Below are 23,863 nucleotides of genomic sequence, written 5' to 3' on the forward strand. Positions count from 1 at the left end.
ATATAATGGTAATAGGTAAAGGTACAAGGTGTTTCAATGTATTAAGGTTTTCTTCTTTCGCGCATACTCGCCCTTTCTCACGCATTCTCTCTCTCTCTCTCGCGCGCACTTTGGCTCTCTCTTCGCTTCACATTTGTCCACAACCGCGGCTCATATTTATGAGTAAGAGGGAGGGAGGGGTCCGCCCTTCACTATCTCCAATTGGTTTAGACCACGATGTGTGTGTGTTTCCCCTCCGGCAGTGATAATGTGGGTTTGGAATGATTCGTAACATTTGAGTGTAACGAGTAACGATGCAGCACATGAGAAATGTATTGGAGTAAAAGTATTAAACTCATCGAAAATATGTACTTAAGTAAAAGTGGAAGTAGGAGAAAAAAATAATACTTCAGTAGAGTACAGATACTGCCTTTTAGTACTTAAGTACAGTAGTGAAGTAGATCTACTTCGTTACTATACATCTCTGGCTAGCACTTATAGCATAGTTTAGCATAATTCATTGAATCTGATTAGCCATTAGCATCACGCTAAAAATAACCAGAGTTTTGATATTTTTCCTATTTAAACCTTGACTTTTCTGTAGTTACATCGTGTAAGACGGAAAATTAAAAGTTGCAAATTTCTAGGCAGATATGGCTAGGAACTATACTCTCATTCTGACGTAATAATCAAGGACTTTGCAGATGTAACGTGGCTGCAGGAGGCGTAACAATATTACACAGCGCCTGAAAGTAGTCCCCTAGGTAACTTTTAATAGCAGGGAAAAATATAGAAACTCTTTGATTATTTTTTAGCGCGATGCTAAGTGGTCTAATCAGATTCAATGGATTGTGCTAAGCTATGCTAAAAGCGCTTGACCCGGAGATCAGCTGAATGGATTTCAAAAACAGTAAAAATCAAATGTTTAACTCTAGGGGAGCTGAAAAATTAGCATATTTTAAAAAAAGCGGAGTGTCCCTTTAATGCTGCGTTTACACCAACCGCGGTAGAGGCGTGAAGCACAAAGTGATTTCAATGTTAAGTCAACGTGAAGAAGCGTCTAGCTTGCGCGAATTGAGCGTTGCTCAATGGTGCTTTTTGTGCATTTTGTGTTTGACGCGAATTGGCGGCTTATGCCCGAGTTGAAAAATGTAAACTTCGGCAGAAATTTCACGCCACGTTAATCAATCAGGAGCCTGCTTGCTGCTGTGGAGGCAGCCCCGCCCAGAGTCACTCATTCAACCTGAAGGAACGCTTGATATTGTCCGTGAGCAGTCACTCGAGCTATACGACACAAGTTCTTATTTCTATAGAGACAGGAGTCATGTGACGTTTATCGAGCCGCGCTGTTTATTTTCCCCTATAGTAAAGTTACCAAATACAAACCGTTAACTCTCTCGATAAATGCACAATCAACATCAGTCATCTTGCAAACAGACAACCGCATAGCACTTGCCCCTCCCACAAGAAGCGGATCTTGCCTCTGACGCACGTCAAATGCTTGCTTTTTTGCGCGTCTACTCCGCGAATGCATTCAAACTGTTCAAGCAGCAAACTATGCGCGGTAGATGCAATTTTGACGCCTGAAACGCGGTTGGTGTAAACGCACCATAAGAGTGGATAAGTACAGATCCATTTTTGACACACACAGATATCTTTCTTAACTGTTTGTGTTCACTTTAAGACATAATTGACTGTTTTTATGAGAATACTTGTCAAGACTGTGGTATTTTGAGATAATTTTGCGTGTATGTGTCCTGTCAAGCGATGAGATTCTGTGTTTGTGTGCTTTTTAAAAAAGTATGTGCGAGTATGACTGTGTGTTCATTTGAGTATATGTGTGTGTCTTGGCGCAAAGAAAACAGCTCACTTTAACATCATCTTGCTCAAATTGGTTAAAATGGCTTGAATGTTAACATTTCCAAGGTTTAGAAATGCATGCAAATAATAAACTATCTAGTTATTACGATGCGTATCTGAGCGATTATTATTAAATAGATAATTATCAGTGGCGGCCGCAGACGTTTTTCGTGGGCGCTGGATGCGAAGTTTGTCACATGTATCTAGCCAGTCATGTGTGTGGTTCCTTATTTCAAAATATGTGTTCTGCGCGTCGAGTGATCCAATGTGCATCACGTGTCTTGTCAAAATAAGTGCGTGCTGCAGATGCGTCTAAATGGTTTATGATAAAATAAACACTCGTGTTTGCCAGATACTCGCATAATCTCATGCGTAATCAGAGTTTACTGTTAAGGGAGAGTCTTGCGTGTATTTTGTGAACGTGAATGTCTCTTTTTTCATAATTGGTTTTGAAGCGTGTGCAGCAGGCACTTATTTCGACAAAACACGGATGCACATGGTTCACATGATACAACAAACACATATTCTGAAAACGCAAGCAACACACATGACACTCCCAACAATTATTTTGAATTTGCACCCCTCGAATGAGCAGTCAAGAGCCACCACTGATTATTAACATTTACATATCTTTTGCTTTTAATTTGTGTCTCTTTTGACTGGGTGGGCCAGCCGTCAATCTGAGTGGGCCTGGTCCTTATGTAGCCTCGCATTTGGTATAAACCAAGGGTGCCACACACGTCCTGAAAAGTGAACCCAAAAACAGCCAAACAATAATCCACACAGTTGCCATTTTTGGGACAATTCCTTTAAATATATGTATTGTTAATGTTTACAACAAAACAACTTTTTGCTTAGAAATGCGAGGACGTGGTGCATGTAGAACTGCCAAGAAAATGAACTTCCTTAAGATGCACTTTAAGTACCCTATATAAAGCAAACATACGGTGAGTGTGGCTGAGTGACACGAGTATGCTTCTCTCTCTGAACACAACCCATCTGGAGGGTGCATAGCACGGCGGTTGGACAGGTTGCCAGGGAAACTCGGCATGGGGTGGGATGGGGAAGATTGGCCCATTGTGATTGGCTGCCGAGCGTGGGTTATTTCTCAAGACTAAGAGAGACAAAAGACATGTCCAAAGCACAGAAGCAAACAACAAAGCACTGCTCAAGAAAAACCAGGCCCACCTTCATTCAGTTCTGTTTGACTTTGGGAATATATGCTTTTGTATTGATTTAGCTAAGAACAGCCATTTTCTATGCATCAAGTGCTGTTTTTAAGCCACCATTTGCTTGTGAGTGTATTAGGGGTGTAAGAAAATATTGATACATGTGAGAATCGTGATAGTTTGTTTTGCAATACTTTCGATTCTCAAAAATGCCATATATTTTTTTTTCCTTTTTAAAAAAAATAAAAATTATACAAGATTCATGGCAGTTGATTCATTTGAAGTTTGCATCCCGACCACTAGATAGCATTCTTCTTATCTCTGAACTTAAACAGTGACAGGAAGTACAAGCATATGGGCACGTCAGATTGTTTTGCATATGGGTGCATAAAAAAGGTTTGCATGTGGTGGTGTGTGCTCAATGACGGCTTGCCTAAAATTATATCCTATTTCTAAAATAGGAAATATTCATATCACCCCACTTCATGCATATTGCATCGCAACCCCTGATTCTTGCCAATACACAGCCCTAGATCGTGATGCACACATGATATATGGCTTTAAATTAGCAATAAACTAAACTATGCTGAATGCCTTTTAGCACAGTTTTATTATAGTAAAAGTAAAATTGTGGTTAGGCTAGGGCTGTCAAACAATTAATCATAATTAATCACATACAAAATAAAAGTTTATGCATAATATATGTTTGTGTGTCCTGTGTGTAATTATTATGTATGTACAAATACACACATGTTCATGTATGTATTAAAGAAATATTTACATGTGTATATATATTTATTTATATTTTTTATATTTTAAAGGGGACATGTCACAATAATTTTTTAAGATGTCAAATAAATCTTTGGTGTCCCCAGACCACATATGTGAAGTTTTAGCTCAAAATACCATATAGATAATTTATTATAACATGTTAAAATTGAAACTTTGTAGGTGTGTGCAAAAATGTGCCGTTTTGGGTGTGTCCTTTAAAATGAAAATGAGTGGATGAAGTGCAAACACTGATCACAGTGATTGTGGTTTGATGCAATTCAAACTCAATTGTGCTGTCAATTATTTTTTCTCTCTCTTTCTCTCTGCACTAAATGGCAGTGCTGTGGTTGGATAGTGCAGATTAAGGGGCGGTATTATCCCCTTTTGACATCACAAGGGGAGCCACATTGCCTAATGACCTAATTTTCACGTGCTTGAAGAGAATGGTTTACCAAAACTAAGTTACTAGGTTGATCTTTTTCACATTTTCTAGGTTGATAGAAGCACTGGAAACCCAATTATAGCACTTAAACATGAATAAAGTCAGATTTTCATGCCATGGCCACTTTAAATATAAATGGATATATATATATGCATGTGTGTAGTTTTCTACACATATTACACACATTATGCAAACACAAACTTTTATTTTGTATATGATTACTCGCAAATAATCGTTTAACAGCACTAGTTAAGGCGTTTACATGCAATGCAACATCGGGGTAAAGGGCAGAAAACTACCTGATGACCTTCCCCCGGCAATACAACAAAAACCGAAGACCTTACACGTTGTCATAAACATTGAAAAAAAACTAAACACCAAACAGTTCTGAGTCGGATGCTTCCTCACGATGACAATAAAGATTGACAGATGCCCATAAGGACAACATCATCATCATTTGATGAATGTAATGCCATGCAAGACCTCACACTTCTGGGTCACAGAGCCGTGTGATGTTCCCTTGAGCTCTCAACGTCATGTTTAATGTACATATTCTGCTTTCTGTCAGTGTCAAAACAAAGCCACGGGTTGTCACACTTTATCAGACATTCTTCAAGCATTTTTGGAAACTCTTTATGGTTAGCAATAGAAGTTTTAGAAATAGATTGAATAAAGAAAAGCACCGTTTGCGTCGGTGTAAATATTTACACATGTAAATGGTGACTTTTGTTGACAAGCCAGCTTTTGAACTGTAACTAATTACCGCGGCTCTTTTCCCTCAATCTACGCCATTGTTTCCCTTTCAAGCGGCTACAAAAGCGATGTCCCACTCAATCTGAACAGCACATTGTGGATGCAAGATGCTAATGGCAGCGATCAATTATTCACCGGCTAATCTGTCTGAAGAGGCACTGGAATGTGGAGCAGGCTCATCACGAGCCCGCATTAATATTCAGTCAACAGGACTCAATCCAAACTGCCTACATGTCACATCAGACTCGAGCTCTTTACAGAAGAACAAATGAGGGCTTTCAAATAGGTGCTTCTGAAAATGTCGATGTTCAGATTTGCTCTTGATAAGTGGACAATGGACATTTTATGTCACACTGGCTGATTGTTGGATAAGCTAACAGGTCGTCATGGTCAAACAGTTGCAGTGAAGTTAACTACTTGAAATAAATTTTTACCAGCCTACCCTACCGAAAAACATCAGCTGGGAGCATAAGCTGGTGAGCTGGTTTTAGCTAGTCTCCCAGCTGGGTTAGCTTGCTACAAGCTGGTCTAAATGTGTTTTGGTAACTTTTTAACCCTGGAAAATTTGGCCAATGTTAATTGCTGCTAAGAAAAGGGTTCTTGGGTTCTCCAGGGTGAAGCTGGTCAAGCTTAACCCAGCTACCAGCACCACCTTAAAGGCGGGGTGCATGATCTCTGAAAGCCAATGTTGATATTTGAAATCACCAAAACAAACACGTCCCTACCCCAATAGAATCTGGACCTTCTTTTGATAGACCCGCCCCACACATACGCAACCCAGGCAACGTTGTTGGTTTGTAGACACGCCCCTTACCGCTGATTAGCTACAACAAGTGTGTTTTGGTGCTTGGCCCGACTCCCTTTTCCAAAGTGTTTTTTCAAAAATCATGCACCCTGCCTTTAAGCTAGTTTTAGCTGTTATTTTTGTTATTATACAGGCTTTTCATACCCATGCTAGGTAGGATGTGCCCATGTTAAAAAAAAACTCTGAAACTTGTACGAACCCTGACGAAGTGTGTTCAGCACAGAAATACTCTGTCACACATCCAACTGCTTTTTTGAAACTTTGCCTACATTTAGCATGAGGAAACAACTCTTATGCTGCGTTTACACCAACCGCGGTAGTGGCGTCAAGCGCGAGTGATTTCAATGTTAAGTCAATGTGAAGACGTGTCAACGGGCGTCTGGAGGTCATTGGCGTGGCGCGGTACACGCAATTTCGCCTCTTTCGCGCGTCTAGTTCGCGCGAATGCCACGAATTGAGCGTTTGACGCGATACGCATGGTACGCACCAATGGTGCCTTTTGTGCATTTTGCGTTTGTCGCGAATTTGCGGCTGACGCCCGAGTTAAAAAATTTGCACTTTGCCGGATTTTTGCGCCGTGTTAACCAATCAGGAGCCTGCTTGCTGATGTGGCGGCAGCCCCGCCTGGAGTCACTTATTCAACATGAAGGAATGCTGATATTGTCCGTAAGCAGTCACCCGAAGCTATACGACACAAGTTCTTATCTCTATAGAGACAGGAATTAAAAGGAGCTCGCTTGGAAGAGTGTCAGTGAGGACATTGGGCAACCTTGTAAGTTGTAAATACACATTTCACTTTTGAGTCATGTGACATTTATCGACCCACACCGTTTACTTTCCCCCTAAAGTAAGGTGACCAAATACAAACCAATAACTCTCTTGATTAATGCACAATCAACATCAGCCATCTTGCAAACAGACAACCGCATAGCACTTGCCCTTCCCACAAGAAGCGGATTTTGCCTCTGACGCGCGTCAAATGCTTGCTTTTTCTGCGCGTCTACTTCGCTATAGACGCGCAAATGCATTCAAACTGTTCAAGTGGCAAATTAGGCGTTGTAGACGTGATTTTGATGCCTCAAACGCGGTTGGTGTAAATGCAGCATTAAACTGTGTTAATAAGTCAGAATGCATGAAATACAGTTAAAGCCCCCCTTTAAAGGACCATTCAGTCAAAGGTCTTTTTTTTATAGTCTAAAGAACCTTTTAACACCACAAAGAACCTTTAATCAAACAACAAGGTTCCAGTGGTGGCCAGTGACTTATTTTCCGAGGGGCGCAAATTCAAAATATCTGTTCGGTGCGTCATGTGAACCTATGTGCATCATGCGTCATGTTAAAATAAGTGCGTCTGAAGGGTTTATGATTAAAGAGACGTTCACAAAATACTTGCAAGACACTTACTTAACACTAAACTCTTATTACGCATAAGATTAAGCGAAGATCTTGAACATGAAAACTGCAAGGTTTCTTTATGGAACCAATTAGCCAAAAATGGTCCTTCTTTGGCACCGTGAAGCATCTTTATTTTTAAGAGTGCATCAGTTGAGTAAACTGTGAAGCATAATATTTATTTTTGATTCATATGCAGAGCGTTTTCCCTTGTTTTAGATCATGAGGTCAGATACCGTTCATGCAGCACGCAAAGAGAATAGCAAATGTTTACTAGAGGAGGGATTCCTACAAGCACCTGTTCAGATACAGTAGAGACTCATCACTGAAAACCAAATACAGGCTTTGTATGATTTAGTTGAGAACAGATTGGTGCAAATTTAAAGAATGCAGTCTAATGTAATATTCCTGTCGATTTTGCATAAACTAACAGATGAAAAACAAATGAAGTGTTACCTGCAGGCCCTCAATAGCCAATCTCAGCATGCTTGGCGTTAGCTTGGAAGCTTGCTTGAAAGTGAAATTACTCCAGTCGATGATCAGGACAAATCCATTTACTTGTAGCTCAGGGTCTTCTATCATCGCCTCCAGAGAAAGTAAGATAGCTCGCAGAATATCCACAAAAGTGTACCTGCAGATAAGCACAAGCCTTTAGGGAGGTTTTCCAACATCTTGCAGATGCTATTACTGTAGCTGTTTTTCTCCTCCTACAATTATTAAATAACAATTTGGATAGAATTTGTTCTCTGTACTCCTACACAAACTTTGGCAAGGACATTTGTGCTTTGTTGAGGTACTTTGGACAGAAAGCTCTAGTACATTTCTCACAATGCTCGAGCAAATCAGACACCCTGCTTGACCCTTGTGATCATCACATATTGGTCCTTTAAGAAGCTGCCAAGAGCCCTGTCATCCAGTGATGGTGTGACTGGCATGGGTTCAAGCCTGTTTGATACGGACTTCAGGACTTGTAGTAGGACTGTCTAAAGAGACTAAACTTCAACAATTACAAGCACCATAATGGTTGAATTGGCATTCTTCTTACAAAGCATACATTCATGAGCATATAGGGGCGGTTTCCCAGACAGGGTTTAGGTTAATCCAGGACTAGGCTTTATTTATACTAGGTCATTTAAGAAGTTTTTACACACAATCCTTACAAAAACAATACTGGTGTGCATCTTGAGACAAAACAATGACACTGATATATCCTGCTCTCAAGAATTTCCGTGGCATAGTCACAGAATTTTTTGCTCACTTTTCCGTGGCATTGTCACGGATCTCCGCATTTTCCACTGACTTTCTTTTCTGTCGCATTCTCAAGGATTGGTTACTCAACTGTTTTGTCCTATTTTCTTACCATTGTCGCTTCGGTTTAGGTTTACATTTACATAAAATGACATCCCTACCCAAACCCAACTATAACCCCAATGCCAATACTTAAAGTGACATACTAACGCAAACACCAAATCTAACCCTAAACCGAAGTGACAATGGTTTGAAAATTGAAAAAAGCAGTTGAGTAACCAATCCGTGAGAATGCAACGGAAAATAAAGTGGAAAAATGTGGAGATCCGAAAGAATGCCACGGAAAAGTGAGCAAAAAATTCCGTGACTATCCCACGGAACTTTGTGAGATCATGTTGGTAAAGATATGTCAGTACAAGGTGTTTTAAAAATAAAACAGCTCAAATATGCATCTTAAGGGCTAGTTATAGTCGTGCGTAGGTCCTACGGCGTAGCCTCGACGGCGTAGGTTCCGCGTCGGTTTTCATTTATACTTTTGCGTCGTCGTTCGCGTCGACGTGCAAACACGCGCGCAGGCCGCTGGTAGGCAGTAACCATGCGTGTAACCACAGTAGCAGCGTAAACGCCAAAGAAGAAGAAGCTTTGCAAGTTAAGCCACAAACGAAGAAGAAACAGCAACTTGTTGTGCATAATTTGAGAAGACCAGCAATAATGGATGTAAATAAACAGTGACTTTTGTTGCAGTTTGAGTTAAATCACTCCTCAACTTTTTTTACCTGAATGGGAGGGGTTCTGGTGGACCAATCACAGTGCTTGCGGTCCGCGTAGACCTGACGCGCTGTTAAAAATTTTGCGAGGTACGGCGTAGAACCTACGCACGACTATAAATCGCCCTTTAGTCTGGGACTAAGACAAGCCCTGTCCAGGAAACAGACCCATAGTGCCCTAAGTTTAAACTTAAAGGACAAGTTTGGTATTTTACACTTAAAGCCCTGTTTTCAGATTGTTTATGATGAAATATAATGGTTTTGACTGAAATTCCGACAAATGCGGCCGCCCCGAGACTTTTCGGGTGTTTGCTGTTTTACTTCCCACCTCTATAATGGCTGTATAGGTGCACTGGAACAATCCTTCCTAAAATGCATAAAACTTTTGTTTACAAAGTCATGAAACTCACCGAGTGGTGTTCACTGATATGCTAACACAATAATCGCTGCAAAAGATGCTTTCCAACAGGTGTTTTAGCATTCGTTGTAAACTTGTGGACCTATTTTTCCAAACGCCTCACACCCGTACATTCTTCCGTTGAGAGCTTGAATAATAGACACTCCAGCCCAGTTGGTGGCGATAATCCGCCTTTGCCAATTGCAAGAATACAAACAAAGTTCCCGGCGCGGAGTAATACCGTACCTCACAGCACATCTAATACAAGTCAATGGAGTTGGCAAAAACTACGATAAAAGCTGTTGGAATGCGTATTTTTGCAGCGATTTTTGTGTGAGCATATCAGTGAACACCCCTGACCACTCGGTGAGTTTCACGTCTATGTAAATGAAAATTTAATGCATTTTAGGAAGGATTGTTCCAGTGCACCTATAAACCAGAGGTGGGAGGTGAAACAGAAAACGTCCAAAAATTCTCGGGGCAGCCGCATATGTCGAAATTTCAGTCAAAACCGTTCTATTTCATCATAAACCATCTGAAAACAGGGCTTTAAGTGTAAAATACCGAACTTGTCGTTTAAGCCACAATGAAAAATGATATTGCATTTTTCAAAACCAATACACTTTGAAACATTTTTGCAATCACTTGTTAATTATTAAGTTCAATTTAAAAAAATATTGAATCAAATTCAAACAGGTGCTCATGCAGAGTAACCAAAGGAATAGTTTATTATTAAAAAATTTAAACCAGAAATACTATGCTGATTTTTGAACAATTGTGACCCTGCCTTTGAAACCTCATTTTTTGTGATTTACCATTATCTGCATAAAAGCATCCTACATAATAATGTAAAGAACATAATGTGACAATCTAAGCATATAATATATTTAATATTGACTTATTAAGGTCATGTCAAATATTGAAATCATTGAGTGAAATCAAAATTTGATGCCCTAATCTCATGAACAGATTAGAATGGATTTTATAGGCAGATTTTTACAGGTCACACACATATCTGCAAACAGTTTTGTATCTAATCTAATAACATTTATATATTTGTACTTATACATCCAAATTTCCTTTGGTGTCTTCTGGTTACAAGAGTTTTAATGAAGTTAATATCTTCTTGGATTTAGTATAACTTGATATCAAAGTTGGTGCATACACCAATATTAAAGGGTTATCCAAAATAACTCAATTTGTAACCACTATACATACCTTAAATGTATGTAAATGCACTGGAACCTTTCATTGTCACTAGTCCAAATGTATACTCTCTGGAATAACATAAAGTCCTTTACTCAAGGACACATTAATATGGGGATACTTTTACGTTTACTGATCATGTTGGAGTATGGGGATAATTTATTTTACCAAGCTAAACCTTTAAACCATTACGACTAAGCTACACAATTACTACATTATGTACATGTCCATCTTTACATTTACATTTATGCATTTGGCAGACACTTTTATCCAAAGTGAGTGCATTCAAGCATACATTTTTATCAGTATGTGTGCTCCTCTGAAATCAAACTTATGACCTTTGCACTGCTAATCTATCTATCTATCTATCTATCTATCTATCTATCTATCTATCTATCTATCTATCTATCTATCTATCTATCTATCTATCTATCTATCTATCTATCTATCTATCTATCTATCTATCTATCGCTTTCACTGTACATTTAACGTTAACTAAGGTCTTTATAATGTGTACACGTCACGCTCTGGAAAGCAGTGAATGACAGATGAAGACAGCAGCGCAAGAGCGCGCGTCATTGCGCACCATTAGCCAAAATCCAATAGCACCCTCACCTGCTCTGATCCCAGTTCGCAGCGAACAGAACCAAAATCTTCCTCCCGTATCTATCCAAATTGGACAGAACCCCCGGGAATCCGTCCTTCAGGGCCTGCTTGATCCCCGGATCGGTCGCTTTTAAGTTCTTGAACATGTCTAAATTCTGCTGGCGATATTCAAAGTACTGGGCCAGGAGACGGAAGGCCTCGAAATGGTTAAATTTCCGTGCTCTGAGAAAGCGCAGGATGAAAGCATCGTCTGTCCTGAGAAAGCCAATGTCTGGACGGGTGATGATCATGTCCCTCACCTCCTGTATGTCCTGATGCAAAGTGTCGGGGTTCTCCTTTAACTCCACCTTGGCTTTCTCCAGGGTTTCTGGAGACAGGCCTGCCTGTAAATGAGTCATTGTCCTTGCTCTGGACCAAGGCTTACTATACTGTACTGTACTGTATGCTATACAGTATAAATGATGATGAATGTCAACCAATGCGAGTCCTTTCACATTAAAACCTGACTTTTGAGATGGTCCTGAGTATAAGCTATGGAACCGATAGTCCTTACGAGCTGTAACTGTATTGTGGATTTATTACTCTGTAAATTCACATACATTCATATGGTCGTATGCGTGTATGTATGGCTTAAACAGGCTAATGTGCGTGTACGTTTAAATAATAGGCGTTAAATACAATGACGTCTGTCCATAAAATCCGTCCATTCATTCCAGCCCACCCCAAAAACGCCTAAAAACGACCATTGCCGATTAAAGCGCTACTCTATCCTACCATCATCAAGCGGCCAGGCAATGCGGCACCCTGCAGCATCTGTTGTCGTAAGTATCCATTTAACGCGCATTTCTGATGTTGCCATGAATGTAAGTCCGAGCATCATCGGATTCCGGTGTCTCTCAGCGCCAGATTCCCATCGGTATGGTGTCGGTGCGGGTCCGTATGGTTCCGGTGATGTGCTGGATGGTGTACGTCAGTGCCGCCGCTGCTGCCTTTGCTTTGTTGCTGATGAGAGTGACTTCAAGCCATCGCTCCAGTGATACGGTCTGTCCGTCATCACATGGCGGAGGAGGGGAGATGTGCGCTTTCGCAATATTCAATATGCTACTGAAGACCCAGTGCAAATCTGCTATTTTACTGACATTAACCTGTTTTACATATTGTGATTAATATTAATAATAATAAAACTAGCTATTAAACACATAAAAATTGTAGTATATAATTTAAAAAGTTATAAATATACCACAGTATTCCATAACTTACTAGTATAGTTTACCATAGTAAATATTAAAGAGCACCTATTGTCCGATTCACCTTTTTACATTTCCTTTGGTGTGTAAGTGTGTATTAGTACATGTTAATGATATGCAAAAGGAACATACCCAAAATAAATAATGACGCAAGCGAATTGCGAGCAAATCTTTTAAACATGGTAAGGAGCGTCACATTTCCGGCCAATCACAACATACGGGTGATTCTCACGAAAACTTGGTTTTAAAAATGTCAAGCATGAAAATGTAAAAATTGCTTAAATTTACTTTTTTTCCCACCAGACATTGAAAAAAAAAGTCTGGAGTAAATGGGAACATTAATTTAAAAACTTTTACTTATCATTTAACACTTTTTGTAACATAATTAAAAAAATTAGTCCTAAAAAATCTCATTACCGCAACAGTCAGAAAACATCAACACTGACATATTTTCAAAATGACATGACAAACCTGAAAGAACATAATTTGGAGATTATGCACATGCATTTAAAATCAAAGTATTATGCTTCTATTAATTAAATTAACATTTAATAAGAATCTGTTGCGGTAATGATAATCAAAATGTCGTGTAAGCATTCTGACAAGACAATATTTCAAATTAACTGTAAAAAAAATGATCTTACCTGGTAACCATCTTGAAGTAACTGGTCCATGTGCTTGGTCACTCAAAATCAAACTTTATTAAAATTCTGTATGTGTGCTTAAACTGTTCTCAAAAAGTGTTGCGGAGGATGAGAACATCAGGCATGGACACATCATTTTCCTCATTTTTCTTCATTATTATTATACATGAATATTCAGTAAATATTTTTTCTGTCATCTAAAGTAGTCTAGCAAAACATCCATTTATTTTATTTTTTCTCAATATTTTTGTGTTAATTTGATTAAATGACAACATAACGCATGTTCAAACACAGCCGGACACCGGACACATTGCGGTAATGAGAATTTCAGCAGAAAATGAGATAAAATTTACAATTATAAATTCTTATGTTGAAATCACACATTGTGCAAGGTAGAACACAGTATTGTGTTAATTCTGATGCTTTTTAATGTTACTATATTACACATTTTAAAGCCAAAATCATTATTGCCGTGGTGTTTCAATGGTTTCGTGAGAATCACCCATACAGATTAGCTGGCCAATCAGGGACACAGAGCTTTTCAAATCCATGCGTTTCACGAAGAAAGTGAAATCTGGAGCTACAAAATTTACGGTATGTGGAAAATAATGTGGGTTTTTTTACCATAAACAACGCAAACACATTGTATTTTACCAAATACACAGAATAACATTGTTTTTTTTAACAATGAAATAGGTGCAATTTAAAGTATTTTATAATAAACTGTATTTCTCATCTAATTATTATTATTATTAATATTATTGTAAATTCCATAAAAACTTCTTTCTTTCTTTTTAACCCAATGCTGGGTAAATATTGAACACATGTTGGGTTATAACTATCCCTATGCTGTTGTTAACTCAATCATGAGTTGAAACAACCCAGCATATGTTTATTTAATAACTCAACATGTGTCCTGTCCAATATTTACCCAGCATTGGGTTAAAATAACCCAGCAGAATTTGAAATCTGCACTTTTATTTACATTTTTACATGTTTAATCTGTATGGTTAAAATAAAGTGACTGCCATACCCGAAAACCTTTTTCTGGATGTGGCATTTTGTCAATATAGTTAAACTCCACATTACATACTAAATCTCTTTAGGGGTCAGTATTGACACTGTAAACATTGCTAATCTCTGTCAAAATGTGCCATTGCATTCACGTTTTCTATTCAGTCAACACCACATTATTTTTTAATTCACCGAAAATGTAAAATATGCATGATTCTGTATTCATGATGGGAGGGCACTGTGCTTAAAAGGCATGGCTTAGGGGACATCTGGCCTGAGCCTCCTGCACAAGGCGGGGCTTCATATTCACATTACATGCATAGAGGTTTGTGTTACCTCCCCCAACACGATATACAAATTATGTCATAATCTGTAATGCACAGACTACACTAACTATGGGTAAGGAAGTGAAACAGATCTTACTGTATCGACCCACTTCATAGTGAAATGCGTATTCATTCACAATCAGGTTTTGCAAAGTCTGTCTAAAAATCTGTGAATACAAACACGTCAAGCACATACAATTGAAAGCATATATATCCACATATGGTCACACAAATACATGCACATACAGACATGTAGCCTTCAAGCATCATCTGATGTAATTTTATGTGTTTAACCTGTATTAAGTCTATTTTAATGGATTCTGTTTTTAAAATTAAAACCTTTGTGAAACAATGTTGTTATTTTGTTTGGAGATTCGGAGAACCCAGATCAAGGATCTGACATTGTGTGGAGATTATGGAAGTCGTACAGCTGGCTAGGTGCTGGTGGGTGCGGGACAGTGAGGATAATGTCACATGTTCAGGAGGGGGGAGGGATGAAGGGGCAGAGAGTCGGTCACAGCTGAATGTGAAGGGGGAAGGGCTCTCTGGGGACTTTAGATGGAGGGATGATAATTACATTCAGCACTCTGGGAGATGTTAAGAAATCAAATGCATGGACCTGCTTGAATTTGAAATTACCTTTGTTGCAGATGAGCAGCTGTCAATTAAAATGGGTCTGTGGCTGTTTTGCCTTTCTCCGAATTGGGCTGATTATGTTTTTTAAATAGATAAGAGTTATCTAATCTTAAAAGTAGTCAAAAGAAATGATTTCAGCTTTGTTGTAGTGTAATACCTTAAAGCTTTTGAAAGATTAAGGGATTCACAAGGATAATGTTTTAGTATGATGCCGAGTTTATGTTAAAGAACAAGTCATGCATCAAATTCAAAGTCTATTCAAAGAGGTCTTAAAGAGCATCTATTATCCGATTCACGATTTTACATTTCCTTTGGTGTGTAAGGGGCCAGTCACACCAAAAGCGCTTTAAACGCTTGCAAACGGCTTTTCATATTGCTAAGCAACCACCGAGTCAGCTGTCTTGTCAATCAAATATTGAAGCGTGAGCGCTCTTTTGCTGTTAACTGTCATATTAGCAGAAACTTTGTAAAGAGGACGCTTGCTCTGACCTTGTTTGAAGATGAGAGGTGCACAAACACGCAGGAGAGAGAGAGCGAGTGGAGTCCGGTTCTTCAAAGCAACTGTAAACTTCCCTTATCACAACATAAGGCCCGCCTCCCCTCATTCGATTGGACAATGGAAAGACTCGAATGACGTCGGGCGCTTCTCCGCTCTCAGCGCTCCTTCAAAAACGCGTGCGCGGCAGGCGGCAAAAAACCGCAAGGCGCTCGGCGCGCATAAACAGCGCGCAAACACGCCCTGCCCATAGAATATCATTCAAAAAAGGCGCCTGCAACTGCCATAAACGCTTTTGGTGTGACTGGACCCTAAGTGTGTATTAGTACATGTTAACAATATGCAAAAGGTACAAATTCCAAAGTAAACGGTGACGCAAGTTATCGTTTCCAACTTTTAAATCTCTTTTCTTGGACTACAACAAACACACGAATTGTAGGCAACAGTTTACTTCCTCAGCCTGTTGACATGGACATGACGGTCATTATCATAATCCCTCCCGTACTGTTTAGCTAGCCAATCGGAGGGGTCAGCGCTTTTCAGATCGATAATGTTTGTACAAAATCAATGCGTTTCAGCAAGGCAGCAACAATAATATACGGTATGTGTAAAATAATGTGTTTTTTAACCATAAAACACACAAACACGTGTTAACGGAATAACAAAATTCACGGAATAACGTTATTTTTAGCAATGTAATGGGCCAGGCATACCAAAAGCGTTTATGGCAGTTGCAGGCGCCTTTTTTGAATGATATTCTATGGGTAGGGCGCGTTTGCGTGCTGTTTATGCGCGCTGAGCGCCTTGCGGTTTTTTGCCGCCTGCCGCGCACGTGTTTTTGAAAGAGCGCTGAGAGCGGAGAAGCGCCCGACGTCATTCGCGTCTTTCCATTGTCCAATCGAATGAGGGGAGAGGCGGGCCTTACGTTGTGGTGAGGGAAGTTTACAGTTGCTTTGAAGAACCGGACTCCACTCGCTCACTCTCTCCTGCGTGTTTGTGTACCTCTCACCCTCAAACAAGGTCAGAGCAAGCGCCCTCTTTTTAAAGTTTCTGCTAATGTGACAGTTAACAGCAAAAGAGCGCTCACGCTTCAATATTTAATTGACAAGACAGCTGACTCGGTGGTTGCTTAGCAATATGAAAAGCCGCGTCGCACTGCACTTTTTTTTAAAAAGGCAGTGCGTCGCGTCTTGCGTTTGCAAGCATTTAAAGCGCTTTTGGTGTGACTGACCCCTTATATGTAGGTGCTCTTTAACTAGGATCATGCATGGGCAACATTTTCTTGGTTTAACCTTTAACTTAAAGGGCACCAATTATGCCCATTTTTACAAGATGTAATATAAGTCTCAGGTGTGCCCAGAATGTGTCACATTGTTTTCGTGTCTCCACCTTTAAATGCAAATGAGTTACTTCTCAGTCCTTTACCAACAGACAGTGAACACTTTTGGTTAAAATATATATCTGATTCCTGTGAATACAGTCTGAAACAATAGTATCTTACTTTTGAGATATGGCGAACACATACAACCTGCTGAGGGGAGAAACTATGATAATGGAGGACTGGCTGTGGGAGGGGCTTTATCAGTGTGATGTCACATTAACAAGATAATAAAAATAGCATGTTTAAAAAGACCGCTTTGGTTCAAAGACAGTGTTCGCTATTTTGAAAAATGCTAACTTTAGCCTACTAGCACTAAAATCATAATCCCACCCTGCATTCGATTCGCCATCCAAAGCCACGCCTCCTTCAAATCACATGAAGACGCACAGACCAGATGCCCACATCTCATATCTCATTGACCAGTTAGAAAACTATCCAGTGCAAAGTGGGTAACATTACTAAAATAACAAACATAAACAATCGGAATTAGAAACAGCATGTTTACGTAGTAGTTTGCTTGTAATTTTAAAAACATAAATATTGTTGCGGACAGAGCCATTCACCCTTAGTTTTGGTATCAATTCTTAAAGAAGACCTGCATGGGTAAACTATTAAATTTAAGAACTGGTTTGCTCATAAAATGACATTTAAAATATACTGAGCACACCCAATAAGGAATTTTAATCAATAATAATACATAAATGATTCAGACTGATTGTGCCTGTAAATAATACCATGATACCTACCCTAACCTAAAGGATTATTAGGAACACCATACTAATACTGTGTTTGACACTCTATCACTTTCAGAACTGCCTTTATTCTACGTGGCATTGTTTCAACAAGGTGCTGAAAGTATTCTTTAGAAATGTTGGCCCATATTGATAGGATAGCATCTTGCAGTTGATGGAGATTTGTGGGATGCACATCCAGGACACAAAGCTCCCGTTCCACCACATCCAAAAGATGCTCTATTGGGTTGAGATCTGGTGACTGTGGGGGTCATTTTAGTACAGTGTACTCTTTGTCATGTTCAAGAAACCAATTTGAAATGATTCGAGCTTTGTGACATGGTGCATTATCCTGCTGGAAGTAGCCATCAGAGGATGGGAACATGGTGGTCATAAAGGGATGGACATGGTCAGAAACAATGCTCAGGTAGGCCGTGGCATTTAAACGATGTGCAAAGAAAACATCCCCCACACCATTACACCACCACCAGAAGCCTGCACAGTGGTATCAAGGCATGATGGATCCATGTTCTCATTCTGTTCACGCCAAATTCTGACTTTACCATCTGAATGTCTCAACAGAAATCGAGACTCATCAGACCAGGCAACAATTTTCCAGTCTTCAACTGTCCAATTTAGGTTAGCTTGTGCAAATTGTAGCCTTTTTTCCTACTTTTAGTGGAGATGAGTGGTACCCAGTGGGGTCTTCTGCTGTTGTAGCCCATCCGCCCCAAGGTTGTGCGTGTCGTGGCTTCACAAATGCTTTGCTGTATTCCTCGGTTGAAACGGGTGGTTATCCAGTCAAAATTGCTCTTCTATCAGCTTGAATCAGTCGGCCCATTCTCCTCTGACCTCTAGCATCAACAAGGCATTTTTTGCCCACAGGACTGCCACATACTGGATGTTTTTCCCTTTTCACACCATTCTTTGTAAACCCTAGAAATGGTTGTGCGTGAAAATCCCAGCAACTGAGCAGATTGTGAAATACTCAGACCGGCCCGTCTGGCACCAACAACCATCCCACGCTCAAAATTGCTTAAATCACCTTTCTTTCCCATTCTGACATTCAGTTTGGAGTTCAGGAGATTGTCTTAACCAGGACCATACCCATAAATGCATTGAAGCAACTGCCATGTTATTGGTTGATTAGATAATTGCATTAATGAGAAATTAAACAGGTGTTCCTAATAATCCTTTAGGTGAGTGTAAACATAATATACATACTGTACATAGTGTACACAAACATAAACGCCGTATGGTTTCTTAACCATGAACGACCCACAATATATTGATTTTGACTGGTGCTTCACTGACTTGAATGAGTGAAAAATGAGCACTGCAACAGAATAAAAAATAAACTCAATGTCGCGTGTTTAACAAAGAATGGACAGCAAAATATTTCATCATGATTGATATGTAATAATTATCAATCAATGCACTTAAATTCTTTAAATACAGAGCAATCACTGAAACATGAAAGATTAAATACATGTGGGCTAGATTTGAATTTACATTTGAAATTCAAGTACAGAGAAGTTTTCAATACATGTTTACAAAAAGATCTCGCAAGACTGGGAGATTTAAGTAATTGTGTCAGCTGTATTTCTGAAGATTCTGCCAAGCTATCATATAACACTTCAAATGAATTAAGGTAATGCTTTTGGAACACAGATCATCTTACATACCATAACACTGTGTGGATTAAACAACCACCAGTGCGATTAAACGTTACACATCAAGGCAATGTCCAGGAGCTTATCATACAGACCAGATGGTGGATGCAGGGAGGCTTGCGGCCAATCAAACTCTCTGTACAAACAAACAAAACTCCACAATATTTATACCACATAGTAATAAAAACCCTGTTTTTAATTACCAGTTGAAAAGATACCATTGATGTAATTACATGTATATGAACTACTGTATTGTACTGTATGTCAGCTATCAGATAACTGCAGTGGATGGACACGTGGTGTAAAATGCATGAGGTTCAAAAAGCCCTGGATGTATTTGCCTTTGATTCAGATGGCCTGCGCTGCACTTGTAGCATCTGCTTATATCCTTGCTACGTTATTTTCTGTTTGGGTCATTACATAATCTATGATAAATTACACGCCAGATGGATATTTTCCCTTTAGCAGTGACATCAGCAATGTCTCCTAATAGTGACATCTGGGCAGAGCGCTGTACCGTGTGATGGGTTCAGTTGATAGTGTGTAAAAAGCTGGTCTTGACAAATATATGTTGACAAATAATGTCAGGTCTAATTACTGCATGCATGTGTGGTTATGTGACTTTAATATTGCTCTGGTATTCTATAAACAATTTCACAATTATGGCAGGGATTTTCAAACTGTGAGGATATGGGTCACATAAGCTGGGTTGTGCAAAATCGCCTGGCTGTTGTGGGATGACACTAATGTGACCCTGCCAAAATCAACATTTGATTTCAGCCATGAATTTGTAAAAAAAAGCAGTATGAAGTTAAAACAACTTGGTTTTGCAAGTCAATTCAACCTACTATTTTAGGTTTTGACCTGCAATAAGTTGACATAACCTATAAAAAACAAGTTGAAATTATTTAAATTAATTTGTTATAAGTTGATTTGACACAAATACTGCACTTTTTTAACAGTGTATGATTTCAATCTTTGACATGACCTTACCGAGTCCGTATTAAAGAAATCAAGGAAATTTTTCACAGAATGTTCTTTACATTGTGTAGGATGATTTTAATCAGAAATGCCAGCAAGTGTTATGCTACTAGGGCTGTCACAAAGTTTAAATAATCATCTCATCGCAATTGTTTGACCTCATCACCACAATGATTGCACATCTCTCTAAAAAACACAAGGGGGAGCTGCAGAACAAGGCTGTATAAGATGGCGTTCTTTAACTGACTGTGTAACATGATACATTGGGAAGCTATTTAATAGAGTGTAAAAAACAGCATTAAAGAAATGCTGCAAAAAGTTGATAAGCAGTATGAACTGCGAGGTAAAACATACATTTCCAAAACAGCAATTCCAAATTTAGGGAAGTGAAGGATGCTATTCTTAAGGATCTGAGGATTTTTTTTTTCAGCCACTACAGGCATGGTCCAGTGCTAATATGACCTAAGTAGGATTGGCTACTATTTAAGGCCAGTTCTGGTATGGTCAGTTTATTTTGATTGCATTTTATTTTCAGTTATTTATTTGACACTTTATTGTGTTCATTTCTTATGAAGAATTTTTGAAAGATATATTCATTAAATACGTACTTTTAAATATGTGTTGTGTGTATTAATATTTACTGCTAGGTAAACCTTGCAAAATATTTAATTTAAATAATCACAACAATGTGTGAAAATTATTTTATAAACAAAATGTCTGAGAATTAAATGTCAAAGCCCTAAAACAGGCAATTAATTGTCTTTGTCACAATTTATGAGGCAATTAATCGTCAATCAAATTTTATAATCCTGACAGCCCTAAATGCTACATTTTATAATAACCACAAGCTTTATAAAGAACAAGTTTGTAATAATTATACTTCACCAGAAGGTGGCAATATTGTGATACTGAGCACTGTGAGTAGCCTACATTAGAAACAAACCAGTCCGATATACTTTTAGTCTGTTATAACTTTATTACTATTTTTATTCACTATATTAACTGATAAGTTGTTGTTGCTGTAAAAACCTTTTCATTGAGCAATAAAACACCATAATAAACCTCTTTTACAATCAGGAGTTTAATGGATTGTAGTGTTTAGATGAGGCTGAAATCTTTACCATCATTTGTGGAGAAGTGCAGATTTGACCATGTGGAATAAACGGTGAGCTCCCTTTCTTATCACCTTACAAACCTTAAACAATATACTGTAAAACTAAAACAATGACTATAATCTTTTGATTGGCATGTTTATACATTTATTCACTTAGCAGATGCTTTTTATCCGAACCGACTTAGAAATAAGAGTGCATTTAACATGTCGTCACTGAGCTAAAACTAGGTGTAGTCTACAAAGTCATGTTTACAATAGGAGTCATGTAAATGTTAAAGTTTAGGTAAGATGAACAACAAGGCTCAGGTTTTTACACAGTTCAAACAGCACACAGCTGTGATTGGACTGCAAAACAGTGGTCAGTTTCTGTTTAGCCACATAACCATTGAACATTTCAGACAATTTTGCTTATGAAAATCTATACAGCTCATTTAATGTTTTCCCTTTAAATTTCCCTACAGGCTGGGTCAAACTCAGTCATTTATCAATTCAGTTTTCTTTAGTATTTGGAGAAACAAAAGAAACCCTACTGCTCCCTTCATGTAGATTAATACACGCATTCATTAAAGAAATGCAAGTATAAGTAAGGAATAATTGACGACAGGTTGTTGAATTATTAGAAAAAAAATGCACACCCGAGGTGGCCACCATTACACCTCGATTACATTAGTGAACACAAGATAAACCAGCATCAGCACCAGCATTAGCACCAGCTAAACCAGCAACAAACCAGCATTAGCACCAGTATCCCTACCAGCAAGACCAGCATATGTTGTGTTTTGGTGCTGGTATGCTGGTGACCAGCTAATTCACCATTCAGGAACAACCTGAATTACACAATCATGAATGCTTTTCCAAATCTGGGCTATATTTACAAGAAAAAATTGTCAAAAAATGGTTGTCACTGGGTGGTACCCTTTCAAAAAGTGCACCATGAAGAGTTCTTATATAACTCAGAGCTAAAGATTGGTACCAAGTGTATACACATCCTAAATGGTACACGTCAGGACCTTTTTAAAGGGTTCTGCCCCAGTGACAGCGTGCAATTGGGACCAATTTTAGACCATAGCTAGAAATCCTAGCAAAGTGTCAGTGACAAAAATGGTTTGGCAAGATGAGAAATTCAAAAATCTTTTTAAAAAAAAGCATGCATCAGATTTATTTCAATGCACATGGTGTATTTATGTTGATTTTATGCAATAAAAAAATTACATTTGTACCATTTTTATGAAAGTTAAGACTGAATGGACCTGTAAATGTCAAATGGTGTTACCGCCAATTGTGCCAAAGAATGAGAAATATTAAATATTTTAAAAATACATTTAAAAAATCATATACATCAATAAAAAATCATTTTAAAATATAATTTTATTAGTTATTTCTAAATGTAAATTTTAATGCGTTTTTGTAATATTTGTCCTGCCATATGCTGAAAACAGCTCTGTTTTCTAAATAATCTTTGACAAATTAAGTAAAAATGTATGTAAAAAAAAACATTACACTAAACTAGATGATTATATTTTATTCTACTTTTTTTATGAATATATTTATATTTTCATTTAAAAAAAATACTAATTACACCAATTGACATTTTTGCAACTATCCCGCAAATATTCTTACAAAATGAAATAAACCCAGAAATTTTTGACTTGGTCCTCAAAAAAGAGAATGTATGCAAGAAATCTGCAAATTTATTTTGAAATGTTAATCCTTTTACATTTAATTGAACCATACGGACACAAAATTATTAATGTCACATCATTGACCCATAAACCACCCAAGCTAACTCATCCTATAGTGACTTTATAGCAATGCCATGCCAACCCAACCCAACCACCCAAACACATTAGCATAGTAATAACATGACACGGTTTTAGGTTTTGTATAGGCATACACCATATTCTTAAGAAATGTAAATATTTAGCTTTAGATCAGTGGAGAGAAAGATGCGGTTACACCTATATTATTATACAGCACTGTGCAAAAGGCCACCATGTCACCATTAGATTTGTTGTTTTTGCAATGTCATAATGACCATATAATATCATTTCTAAGTCTCTATAAAACACCCAGATAATACAGGAGGAAATTTGTAAGCAGTAGTAAAAACTGAATAAAATTATAAAGTGTCAAGTATTTATTGTGAGCTCCCCTTACACTTGCAATAGCAGGAACTATTATAATATAAATGATGAAACGCTAATTTCTAATTCTGATCTAATGAC

The 23,863-nt window shown here is 38.3% G+C and overlaps 1 protein-coding gene across 1 annotated transcript in view; it reads right to left on the reverse strand.

The window, feature by feature from the left end:
- Nucleotides 1–12,475, reverse strand: part of clvs2 (clavesin 2) — a 36,866-nt gene extending 24,391 nt beyond the window's left edge. The window contains exons 1-2 of the mRNA XM_055186505.2: nucleotides 11,405–12,475; nucleotides 7,628–7,802 (exon numbers count right to left, since the gene is read on the reverse strand). Coding sequence (XP_055042480.1) covers nucleotides 7,628–7,802; nucleotides 11,405–11,793 — 564 coding nt within the window. The 5' untranslated portion in view covers nucleotides 11,794–12,475. The remainder of the gene's footprint in view (nucleotides 1–7,627; nucleotides 7,803–11,404) is intronic.
- Between the last annotated feature and the right edge of the window lie 11,388 nt (nucleotides 12,476–23,863).

Source organism: Misgurnus anguillicaudatus, chromosome 18, assembly GCF_027580225.2.
Source record: "Misgurnus anguillicaudatus chromosome 18, ASM2758022v2, whole genome shotgun sequence".
Lineage (NCBI taxonomy): Eukaryota > Metazoa > Chordata > Actinopteri > Cypriniformes > Cobitidae > Misgurnus > Misgurnus anguillicaudatus.